The sequence below is a fragment of the Serinus canaria genome, chromosome 1, assembly GCF_022539315.1.
Source record: "Serinus canaria isolate serCan28SL12 chromosome 1, serCan2020, whole genome shotgun sequence".
NCBI classification, from domain to species: Eukaryota; Metazoa; Chordata; class Aves; order Passeriformes; family Fringillidae; genus Serinus; species Serinus canaria.
This window is the reverse complement of record NC_066313.1, coordinates 55,331,484-55,344,235: the sequence shown is the minus strand read 5'-3', so window position 1 is coordinate 55,344,235 and position 12,752 is coordinate 55,331,484. Positions and strand designations below refer to the sequence as shown.

Genomic DNA, 12,752 nt, shown 5'->3' with positions numbered 1-12,752 from the left:
GCTGTGTTAGAGAGGAGGGGGAGATTGTTCTCTTTATTTTGCCAGAAATTGTGAAAGGTGTTTGTACTTATAAGTCAAGCCAAAGCTGGTTTTGATGTATATTGAAGTGCCCTGGGTTGTCACTGTTGCAGGTAAGTAATTTTTTGTGTGCCAGACAGAGAGGGATTCATTGTATGCTCTAAGTAGTTTTTCTGTAAAGCAACTCTTACTAACACTTCCTGGTTACTGTTGATTGCAGTGAGCACATTTCTAGACATCTGTTGCATGGATAGGTCATAATCAATGTGGTTTCTTTTTCCCATTTTTAAAGTAAACTTCTTTTTCTTCTTCTCTTTTTTTTTCTTTTTCTATTTTTAAATTTTTCTGTAGGACCTGGGGATAACGAAAGTGGGTCATATGAAGCGAATTCTCCAGGGAATTAAAGAGCTCAGCAAGAACACCCCTTTGTCTGAAGTGTAATTATGCTGGTGCTTTTCTTAAAGAAAGAAGAGAAAGTTTCTGGAGAAGCAAAGCTGTTGCAGGCACTTGGCTGTCCTTGTAGTTTATGGAAGAATAAGCACTGGTGTTTGTATAGGCTAGCATCTCTGAATTCTTGTGTGGTGAAGAACTTGCAGCAAGAGTACAAAAGGATTTGTGCCAAAACAAAAAGGAAAAGGTGATATGTTCTGCGAAGATGTTTTCTTGGTGTGGAAATTGGCCAGTTTGGATAAGCCCAGTTTGGTAAATTGATCGGTTGGTGGTGAACTGCACTGACTGGAAAATATAATCAAGGAATGATTGCTTTGCTTACATGCAGCTCAGTATGCCTCTCTTTATGCTGCAGCAAGATGCCACTGTACGGCATGAGGTCATCTGGTTTTCCTTCCGAGACGTAGCTCTGTAGAACCTCGTGTGCAGGAGACCAGGAGGTTTGGAAGGTTCAACACGTGAGCCTGGCAGTGCCGCAGGTATCCAGCACTCGCTGGCCATGCCGAAGAGGGGAGAGATACCTCGTGATACCATGAATGCAAACTATAATGCATGGTGTGCCTGCCTGAATTGTCTGTTGTTCTGTTGCATGACACATCTGATACTTTAAACACTTGAACAACTTTTTTATCGGTTTGAATGAGATTTAATTTATTGCTACTTGAGTGTCTTTTTTTTTTTCCTCCAGTTTCAGGCACTTTTCTATTCTTCAGTGTTGTGTTATGCCTAAAATGTGTTCTATGGCAAAGGGTGTGTGGGTGTGGAAACTTAGCATTTGTGCCATATTCAGCAGATTATATATGATTGAAACACTGTACAGTTAGATTTTTAAATATATCATGTACAGAAGGTTTATCAGGTAACTAACTTATGAGAATTTTTGAAAGACCGGTACCTCACAAAAACATCAATTGGCTTCCTGCATGGAAAATTATAAAGAATCTTCTCAATGGTGCATTTTAATGTAGTTATTCAGTTATCTTAAACAGCTGTAGCATATTTGAACTTGTAGGCACTAATGGTTTTATTTATTCTATTGTTCAAAAGCAGATTTAAATATTAATGACATTTTCTTAAAGAAAAATTGAATTTTATTTATCATACATAAGAAGATATTTAAAATGTAGCAGCTGATTTGATTTTTGTGGGGTAAACTTTTACTTGTTGCTAATTAACTGTTAATTTAAAAATGCATCTGTGTCCATTTCTTTAAAAAGGTATCACTTTGTTTCTTGATAGCACTCCACCATCAGTAGACCATAAAAATTAAAAAACCCAGATTATAAGGTTTTAGGCTATGCATGCTAAGAAGAATCACATGCAAGACAGTAATCCATGAGTGTAAACAGGTTAAAAAAATTAAAACCATCTTTGTTTAGGTATTGCTCCAGACTAGAGTTTGTAAGGTTATTTACTTAAAGGACTTTATTAAATTAAACAGGTTCATAATTTAATTTCCTGGTTAACTTTTCACAAAAGTATTAATCTAGCTGAAAAATAAATTTTAGGTATCTGCAAAAAAAAAAATCCTACCTAATGTTTGAGATGAGATTACTTTGCACCACCTGCCAAAAAACTTGCAGAGAATTGCTCTCTCCTTTCTGTTTCTAGCAATTGTCATTGCAGCACAAGGAACACTTGTCTTTCACTTAATCAAGTAGCTTTGATGTTTCTTGCATACTAAAGAGTATCTTAACATCTATTTATGTTTTTCTCATGGGCAGAAGAGTAAGGTTTCATTTGGTTTTACCAAATCTTATTTTCTTGTATAAAGGGGCTGATGTCAAGTACTGCATCCTGGTTTCACCTTCCATTTCTTATGCATATGACCGGAGTTGTTCCATGGCGAGTAGATGGGACTCATCCCATGGAAAGTAAAATCTATTATACTCATTGTTTTATTGGAGAAAAAAAATCAAAATAATCAAAACAGGCTTATTTTTTATCTTTTTGTAGTTATTTGTGTTCTTGCTGCTGTAGGTTCAACAGGCAGCACTCTGGGAGTTCTGTGAACATAATGATTATTCTAGTAAACAAACAAAAGTAAAGGGCTCTTTTCTATTAGGTTTTGCATAAAAAACAAACCAAAATGCATTTGCTAAATGATATGACTTTCAGGATGTTGTACGAAAAGGATATGAAAAAAATGGAAAGTTAGGCAAACAATGGAAAGTTTGTTGGTTTTGGTTTTATTTTAATGCACTTGACATTCACCCCTTTAATGACGTTCAGGTGACATCTGCCAAGTCTTTGTAAGCTTTATTTCCTTTTCTCTTTGGTTCTCCATAAGCTACACTGTCTTTTAACATGTGGCAGCATTTTACCATATTGACATTACAGTAGACAACTAATAGCTAATCTTCTGGTCTATTCAAGGACAAAATACATAGCAGAACTTTCTTTGCTTTCCTGACTGTAAGATACAATCTCTTTACAACTTTCAGCCTTGCTTGATGTAATGCATTAAGATGGGCTATGGAACCAGATCTCTTCAAGACACTGTAGAGATCTACGCTGAGTATATTAAAAAATGGGAGCTGCTTTTGGGCAGGGAAAATGGGAAAATTTTGTTTGTAACACAGCTTTCTTATGGCACTCCTCAAATTACCTCAGTATTGGACAACTGATCAATGTTCATTTTTCTAAATGACCACCAAAGAATTTTAACTTTAATTGTCCTAAGCAGTTTTTTTAAACATGTGAATAGGAAAAAACAAAACTGTAAGTATCATTTATGCTGTATTTATTAGATGCCCAGGAGAGTAAATTTTATGCAACTCTATGCCTTAGACTAGTGTTGGCTATGAAGTGTAAATGCATCTGACAAGGAGGCTCAAAATATTTTTACAGGCGTTCTCTCTGGAGGTTGTGGGTTGTAGCTGTATTTAAGTGATGTGGCTTTTTTGAAGACCTGAACACATTGTTACTCTCTCATGGTTATTCTAAATACTGGGGCTTTTTCCTTACTGCTGTAAAAGTCCCATCTCCTAGAACTAAGTAAATTTTTTTAATGAACTGTATTTTCCCTAATTTAATCCTGCTGTAAAAAGTGCTTCAAAGCACACATCCCAATATCTCAACAAAACCAAGGTAAACACATCCCTGAAAGCAGTTAGCTTTTTAGAAAACAAGATCTGTGGAGCCTGATTCAACATGCTGGATTTATCAAGACAACCGCTATACAAAGTTTACTGGATTAAATTTTTCCTCCCCAGTCAAATATATGTGATTTCTGTGGTCAGTATGCATCAAAGCCTGAAGGGAGTGCAGAGTAATCTGCATTTTTTGTAGTGGCTGGTGTTCATATAGATTAAATGCTCTACACCTCAGAGAGAGGAACACATGAGCTGCATGTTTAAAATTGCAGCAGGTTGCTAAATATAAGTTGCTGTTTTGTCATTTTCAAATAGGTTTTTCTCAGTGCACTGTATTTGATTGCTGTAGCAACCTCTGATTTAGGTCATGCAAGTTTTGCCTTTATAGAGCCTCATGACTTCTTTTTAGAAGCTGAATGAAATCAAGCCAACTCATGGTTTTAGGCGTTGGGGATGTTTTGCAATACTTCAAAAAAAAAAAGAAGATTCAAAAATCAATTTTTTTATAAGATGGTAAGAGAAAATTTTCTTTGATACATTTTTATGTCTCTCCCCCTAAACACTATTCTTTTCTCCCGAATGTCTCTTTCTTTCAAAGAAAAATGCTTTGAAGTTGAAGAACAGTAAAATGTAAAGCATATGATTAAGAACCCTCCCAGACTATTTCATTCCAGTATTTCTTGTTTTGGGACTGGAATTAACATGCTTGGTCCTGTAAATAATAAATAGAAATCTTCTTTATCTCTCTATCCCTGCCCAAATTAATTAATACTGCAATGCTGCATCTCTGTAATTCAGAGGAGAGGTGTTGATTTTTTTTCTTCATAAATGTCCATTTTGTATTTTCCCATGCTTTTTGTAGAGAAATAGATAACCTGCCGATTTTACTTTTTAATTGAAATTGCCCATGCTATTAATGAAAATTTCATTAAGCCTTGATAATGAACATTACTTCAAGGGTAAAATTATCAGTGTTTGTCAGTGCATGTGGTCTTCATTTCAGGAAGGCTGGCAGGAGATCTTTTTCACATGTAATGGAAAAATAATATATAAAGCAAATATGAGAGGATGTTCCATAGTCCTACTTTAAAAACAGTTGTAATAATGTACTTGCAAGACAAAACCCCCCATGGTGATTCCATTTTGCTTGATGCTTCCTGCTAATGATTGCATTAGTGGTGTTTACAGCTATTTCTGCAGTATTCTCTGTGTGCCCCTAAATATTAAGTTCTTGCCTATGAGTTCAACAGTTCTGGTAATTAATAATTAGCAGTGCAAAAAGTCTTCGTTAAAGGTAAAGTCACAAGGAATGTATCTCATTGAGGATAACTGAGCTGGAGCAAATTGTTTAGCTTACAACCAGGAAATAATGTTGTCACTTGTATGAGTAAGTGTGAGCCACAGAAAATAAAATTAAAGAAGTAATTTTAATTTTTTTTTTCACCCCAATAACTTAAGTACCCCTCAACTGCAGCATCCTATATACATCCTATATTTATAACACAGGCTGTCCTGTATTTTTTATTCTGTTTTCATGGATTGTATGTTTTGTGGTATGATTTTCTTATCATCAAGGTTTGATGCTGCTTATTCTAACTGCGAGGATTTAATGTTTGCAAGAACTGTATATGACTGTATTGCTGTCTTAAGGAACAAGTTTTTGATGACTTGAAGAAGCTGAGGAGTTTGGACAGGATTTAAGCTTTGGACAGGACTTAAAATATCGCTGCTTTCTCTTCAGAGATGAATGGTAGCATCATCAGGATTGATAAAGCATCTTTTGGTAATTATCAATATAGATTCTTTACTGGTTGTATAAATTTCTGTATTTATATCTAGAATGTAATGTAGAATGGATCTTTTTGCAAAAAAAAAAAAAATTCTAGTTGTTTTCTACTACTGTTGCATTAGCAGTAGAAAACTTGCATTTCATAGCTCTGTTAAGTGTTAGCTTATGTACTTGAAATGTTTGTTTCTGCCATACAGAAGACCAGTGTGTTTCTCAGAAATTATAATCCATTTGGAAGACATCTGGAGACCTTGAGAGAACTATTTCTGTAGCCAGTTGGAGCTAATACCAAAATTCATAGCAACTTCTGTAGGCTTAATAGTGAGCACCCTCAATACTTTACCTGACAAAAAAAAATTTTGAAAGGTTTGTGGTTTTTTCAGTGCATAGAATTAATCTTAAAACATCATCCCTGTTTTATATGTAAATTAAAAAATATTAGCATTGTTAACACTTTTACAAAGAAGCAAAATGCTGATGAATACATACCCAAGAGTATTCCTGGACAAATTTTAATCTATTTAGCTGTAGTGGTTAAAGACCTATCACCTTCAGAACACTCAACAGAAAATTCATATGTGCACATGGTAGAATTACAAATATCTGTTTTAAATAATTAAAGACTTGTTTCCCATTTGACAAAAACTTGATGAGCTCTCTGATGGGATTTTGAGTTCCTATAACCTATTACTTGTATTAGTGGGGCAGAAGAAGCTGGTGCCTCCTTTTTGTTTAACACCACTCATGCCTTTATAAATGTTTTTACATTGCTTCCCAGCTCCTGTGTCTGGATGAGTTCCCAGCTTCTGGCAACATGAGACCCTTGCAGGTCTCTCCATGGTTTCTGTACAGAAGAGCTGGACAGGCAGGCCAGGAAAAAGGTGTAGGGTGCTCGAGGAGAGAAAGATACACCAAGGCTTCAGGTTCCAAAGCCTAGCATAGCCATGGTGGACTAAAATCTTTTAAGCTATATTTTTACAGTCCCTGCTGGAAGCTCTATCTAACAATTAACATGAGCTACCAGAATGCCCTTGGAAAGACAAGTGTTTAGGCTAACTCTACCAGCTGTGTAAGACATTGAAAATACTGAACATTATGGTAGCTGTTAGTAGGACAATATCCAAATGGCCAGTGAATATTTTATTCTGTGGAACAAATGCTTTGGAAAAATACAGTTTGTAGTATTATTCAAAGACTAGTGTTAGGATTAAAAAGCTACTGAATATAAATGCAATGTGGTACAAAATTTTAAGTCATTTGCAACTATCTTTTCCAAATTCATTGGAAGCAACTATTTTAGGGAGCTGTGTTTGATCCAGGTAGACAAGAGCGTGTGAACTGGGAAGTGGGAACAGGAAGAAATTAACTAAAAGTAAAATTGGATGGTTTGTTTTCATTATGGAAACTGTGTGCAAAGCCAAAAAAAATATCTCCACAGTGCCCCAAATCCCTTCTATGACTTTTTAAGGGGAATAGCATTTTAAGTCCCAAATTTTTTAAACTAAAGCATTATTTGGATAAAAAAACAGTTTAATGAATAACCTGACAGTGTCATTAACAGGGAAAGAGTTAGAGACACCACTGTTTTTCTGCTGGTGTTAGTTGAAGCAAGCTCTGTTTGGGACTAATTCACTTTGCAGTCGCAGTCAATTATTTTGTGAATGGGGAGATTGAGGAAAGCCATTCAAAGCTGCTTGGTCTTGCTTTTCAGGGATGGGGAGAGCATGTGTGCTGAACAGTAGGGCCTGGAGGCTTTTAATGAGAATTTCAAGGATACAAGATTTTCTAGTTGGATAGTTTAAGAAGGTTTGCAGGGAGCACAGAGGCATGCAGATTCTCACTGTGAAGGTTCCTAGTAGCATTGTCCTGTCACAAGAGGCCATGTCTATACTTTGAAACAGGCATTTGGACTGTGTGCCTAGCCACATTCCAGGGGATTTTCTACAGGCATCTGTCATTTGTGGTGTCTGTACTTTCTGTCTTGGTTTTATGTCTCCTTAAATCGGGTACCTTGAAAAATGCAGTTGTCCATATTCAACAAAAATTACCATTTTTCCCACTCAAGGAGCACAGCTTGTGGACCTGTCTTGAAATAATTTGTTTCATTAGCCACCTTTTTACATCATATCCTTGGAATCCTAAAAGAGCTGAAACTCTTTTAGGCACCTCTCTAGAGCTGCCAGTTACCTTAGGAATTTAATATGCTTGTATGTCAGTGGGATCATCAAAGGTCAAGGTGATATTCCCAGTGGTAGATGAGACATGCAATAGATGGGATTTGTACATAAGGAGTTTGTACTCCTTATGTACAAATCCCATCTATTGCATGTTGAGATGCTCCTGAAAGGTGAAGGGGGCCTGATCTCTGCACCTTCCCTCTGGCTCTTCTTTGTTGCTGTCATCACACACAAATAATTTAAGGTCATATAATATTAGCAGCTTCTTTTCTTAATTCACAGTGACAGCAAACCTATCAGTCACTACTAATGAAACTTCTCACTGTCACATCTGTCTGTCTAGAGCAGGCATCTTCAAATATTGAGCACTATGGAATTGCATTAATGTATTTTTAATGTATATTCTGGCATTTAAGAAAGGTAATTTTCATTGAAAGGTATTTTAAAGGTTCTGAGAGGATCCCAGCCCAGCATGGATGGTTTCTGTCATTAGCCAGACTTGTGACTTACACTGGTATTCCAGTCAAGTACATCTGTTAGTTAATTCTGTAGTAACATCCATTCACATGCATGAGTGGATGCATGAACTACACATGGAAGTATTGCAGAGATGGGACAGTGTCTTGTTCTCTGCATAACTCATATCTTTGGGTCTAAATGGCAGTTTGCAGCAAAGAGCTGAAACACGTGATTTCCACTCAATCCAAACCTCTATTCAATTGAAAGTGAAAACATCTAGCATGGTTTGCATGGGTTTAGGTAAAATCTGGTGTGTACTCAGTAGTTTCTGCCCTTTGTTTCCCCTTCCTCCTCTTCATTCCACAAGAAAGTCCATCATCTTTGCAGTCATATAGATCTTTTGGGACTTAGGCATATGCTGTGTTTTAAACAGTACTTTAGGCCCCTTGGAGATTGTTCTTGTATTTCACTTACAGCATTTACATGTAAGCCTACAGATGATTTTCTTGGAGAGAAAATGCTCCTCACATAAAAGCAATCCTCAAATTGATCATGGATAGGCTTTTGTCTGCCATACCTATGAATGTCATTCTCTTGCCAGTATTTGTGTGGATGTGTGTAGATATGTAGTACCTAGTTCATAGTGTTTATGTGAGAGCACACCTGTACATAGAGATGTATATACATACCTTGGTTTTGCCCAATATAACAATGCCAACTTGTGTGTAGAGCCAAAAAAACTTAAAACTATACAGTGCTTGAGATGCTGCATTGTTTTTATTATAGTATTTTTTATATCAGATAAATTGCAGGATGTTTACAGATGCTTATTAATATTTAACTTATACAATGGGGTGGCAGGATGTTTATGATTGTTGTCAGCTAAAGAATTGTATATGATTCTGGGTGAAATTTTGGCTTTTTTGAAATCCTTGGCAAAACTCCCATTGATCTCACTGGGGCCAGGATTGAACCCCTCTGAATCTATTGTTTACTGGCTATTTTCCTACTGTGATAATTTTTTTAATGAGTGAAATGTATTTATTTTTTTCCCAATGTGAAATCCGCAGTTTCTATTTGGATTTTTCTACGGAACCTGCAAACTACAAGACAGGTGGGAGTACATGCCTCAGAGACTGTACAGAATTTTTCATTGATCTGGTCCTTGAATATGTCTAAGAAAATACCTTCTAAAATAACTTTTGTAAGATTTAATACAGAATCATCTAAAAAGAGATCACCTTTCATGCCTCTCTCCTCTCCCAAAGAGGGAATGCAAAGTGGCAGGTGAATGTGAAGAAGTATTCATTGATAAATAAAAAGTAGTCCTGTCTGTTTTCTGTACCTACTGATCTCATGCAGCTCACCTGTCTCTGCAGATCTGGTATGAGACACTTGAAGTACCTTATCCAAAAGTACCTTATTGGAGAAAAAAATGTTACATAGTAAGTATGTGGCTTTAAGCTTCTCATCAAGACTTGGAAGTATCTTCAGAGCCAGTGTGTTGAATGACTTTTTATATTCCATGGATCAATTAAAATTATGAAAATGTTAAGTGGTAAGGCAAGTCAGACAACTGCTTGACATTAGAGAAATCACTTGTCTAGAGGCAGAAGGAACAGTTCTTTAATAGCACAAGGAGGACATATACCATAATGCAGCGCTTCCTAAATCCCTTTCCAGGGTATCTTTTAATTACATATGCTCAAAGTGTATTCTTCCTGTAAAAAAAACCATATGGCTGTGAAACAGCTAAGTACATGCATCCTAATTTTTTTCATCTAAGGCTAAAATACCATTTTCAAATAAGAGCTGTCATGCACTTTGAAATACATATGTTGGGAACAGGTAAGTTTATATTTATCATAGATAGTCATCCCAGGGATAGTCAGACTTGTAAAATGAGGTAGTTATGTCAAGGTTATCAAAAGCTGAAGAAATAATGTAGCAGACACCTTCCTTTACAAGGCTCTTTCTGAAGACATCTGTGCAAATGCCCACTACTTCCAGGAGTCTTTTCCTATAATTTTGTTTAAGAAAGGATCATATTCAGATTCCTATCCTTCCCCTTGCTAATAAGGCAGGAAGTTTGCACCTTGGTTAAACTTTCTAGGAGTTTGTTGGCTGTAGAAACAGACCTCAAAAGAATAGACATTTGAGGCAATCAGTAGGCTTGCGAAGGATACACAGGGCTCTGTCTGGGCTTGTTAGTTCATCTGCTAATGTGGCTCTGATCACAGATTAGTGGGGAAAAGCTCTTATGGTGCTCCTGCTTCACTTGGTGGCAAGGCTCCATGGTTGTCAGTGGGGACAGAGGGGCACCCAAGCGAGCAAACACCTTTCCTTTTGCGTGTTGGTTGGCTTTCTGCAATTCTAATCAGGGCTGGAGTTCAGGACACAGCTTTGTTTGTCTGCAAGGCCATGTGATATCTGAGGAAATGAGGAGGAAGTGGCTGAAGGTCTGGATTCTGCCTTTGGTTTCCTGCCAATGGAGCTGGTGTAAGACTGGGGGCAGTGTAGTTAACCTTTGAGTGCCTCACTTTCTCCACCCATGGGAATAGGGATGCTCACCACCTCTGTACAGCCCCCTCGAGTCCTGTAGGAGAGCAGTGTTAAGTAAACCGCTGAGTTTTACCCACACTATTATATGTAGTAAAAATAAATTACTTCTGTCCATAACACTGCAAGAATTGCTTTTCCTAGTTCCAGTTCTTTTTGATGACCTACTATGTCCTGGGCAGTCAGTTTTAAAGCTTAGCAATTGCTCTAATACTTAGAATTACACACATAGCAGGCTCTGTTTGCTGCAGAAAAGAGTAAAACTTCAAACTGCCTGACAAAACTTGCCAATGAAGTATATCTAACAGAGCAGGGGTGTAACTTTTGGCTTTATTTACTTGTAATAATGGTAAGGAACAGTGAATTTTGTTTGTTTACATACTGTTTACAATGGCACAGTTTTATTTTTAATATATAAAAACAATTGAGGTATTTATTGCATATACTATTTTAAAGATGTTTTATGTGTTTTCACCTTTGGAATATATTGTTACATTTCCTTGTACAGATAATTTGGGTGGCTTTGTTAATATAGTTAGTAATTTTTATGACTACTAAGTGACCAGTTTTCCGTGCCTTTTTATTGTTGGATGCATGATTACATATTTATTATTGTATGGAAGTCACTGAGATGTGTATTTTTGTATTCTGCTGGAAGCAATGGTTGATTTTATTGTACATGATAAGAGATGCCTTCCATAACAGGCACTCGTATGAGATCTTCCTTCTCAAATAAACAGAATGCATTCAATGTATGTAAGTCCTTGAATTTACTTGAATTTATTTTGTATCTAGAAATCACTGGAAACGTTTGAACATCATGACACTGAATTTTAGATGTTATCCACTCAAAATGTGGGCTGCTACCAATGTCATCAAATCTAAACCAGAATTCCCCATTGAATTCAATGCAATGGCAACTCCTTGGCACAATCAAAGACTTTGGAATTTAAAAGAAAACTCAAAACTACATAAAATTTGGATTAATAAATACCAAGCGTCATTTCTACTCAGTCTGCCAGGGACTGCCTGAAAGTTGTTTTAAATTAGGGGCTTTGAATACAGCTTTTATACATGCCCTACACAGCTACGTGCAAACCCAGATGTAAGTAGGTCACTGTGCATGTAGGTGTTTACATTTGCAGGGATCTTCCACTGGATCTTGCTGCCACACAGCGTATTAAGTGCAAAAACAGATTTGCATTTGCATCCATGGCAGCAACAGCCGTTAAAACAGAACATTCAGTAGCACCCGTTTTAACACGGGTAAAGTGGAAAGTAAAGCAGGAAAGCAAACACGTTTTCCTCAGCAGTATGGGCTGTGCCTTGCTGGCACCAACCCTGCCAAACACTCACTGGGTTTGATTCCAGAGAGCCATTCCACAGGCAGGCATCAGCTGCCGTGTTGCAGGTCAGTGGGCTACTAGGCTGGTACCTAGCACAATACGTGATGTGAAAGTAACCACAGTCAGTGGCATATACAGAAGGAAAATTATAGTGTGTAGGAGCCTAAGTCAGTTCATGAAGGCTGAAATCTTGTGATCTATGGAGTTGTCTTGTGGTTGGGATCCCATTGTCGTGAATGATCATGCATTGGAGAGGCAGTTTTATGGATAATCCAGAAAGTTTACAGGTCAGTGCAGGGGGGTTCAATGCACCATGAATTCCAGGTGCTTACAGTTCTCTTAGGATTGAAGCCTGTACTTTAATTTTGGGTGTGTTTTGGGAGAATTCCATTTTTTTAACCAAACTGAAAAGGCTGGTTTCAATAATCAAAGCTGCGGTATACAGAAGAGACTGTTGTAGGAAAAATAACTCATGGGTTAAAGTAGGTGGCACCACTAGGGATGGCACTCTGCAGTACATGAGGAGATGGGGTGTAATGGTGTTTGGACACTGGGAACTCTCCAGAATTTCTTTGAGACGCTAGACTGCACAGTAAGGTAGGCTTCCCACAGTCCATCTTGACCATAAATCAGTTTTCTGTGAGTAAGAAGTCTAAAAATGTGAAAAAAAGTAGTTGGATTATAAGCCTTAACCTAGAAGATGCATTAAGGGAGGTTTTTAATAATTTTGAGAAAAGTTTGGTAAATGAATGAATTGTTCATACCACAAGTTAATACAAGTTAATAATCAATCCATTCATCTCAGTGGCACTAAATAGCTGATGAAGTCTGAAACTGTGCTAACTTTTAATTCCTATAA

General features: G+C 37.0%; 1 protein-coding gene across 1 annotated transcript in view; it reads left to right on the top strand.

Moving 5' to 3' along the window:
- The window catches only part of DGKH (diacylglycerol kinase eta), a 160,056-nt gene extending 148,777 nt beyond the window's left edge, over positions 1 to 11,279 (top strand). The window contains exons 31-32 of the mRNA XM_018908691.3: positions 370 to 5,346; positions 9,059 to 11,279. Of these exons, the coding sequence (XP_018764236.2) occupies positions 370 to 459 (90 nt within the window). The 3' untranslated portion in view covers positions 460 to 5,346; positions 9,059 to 11,279. The remainder of the gene's footprint in view (positions 1 to 369; positions 5,347 to 9,058) is intronic.
- The last annotated feature ends 1,473 nt before the right edge of the window (positions 11,280 to 12,752 follow it).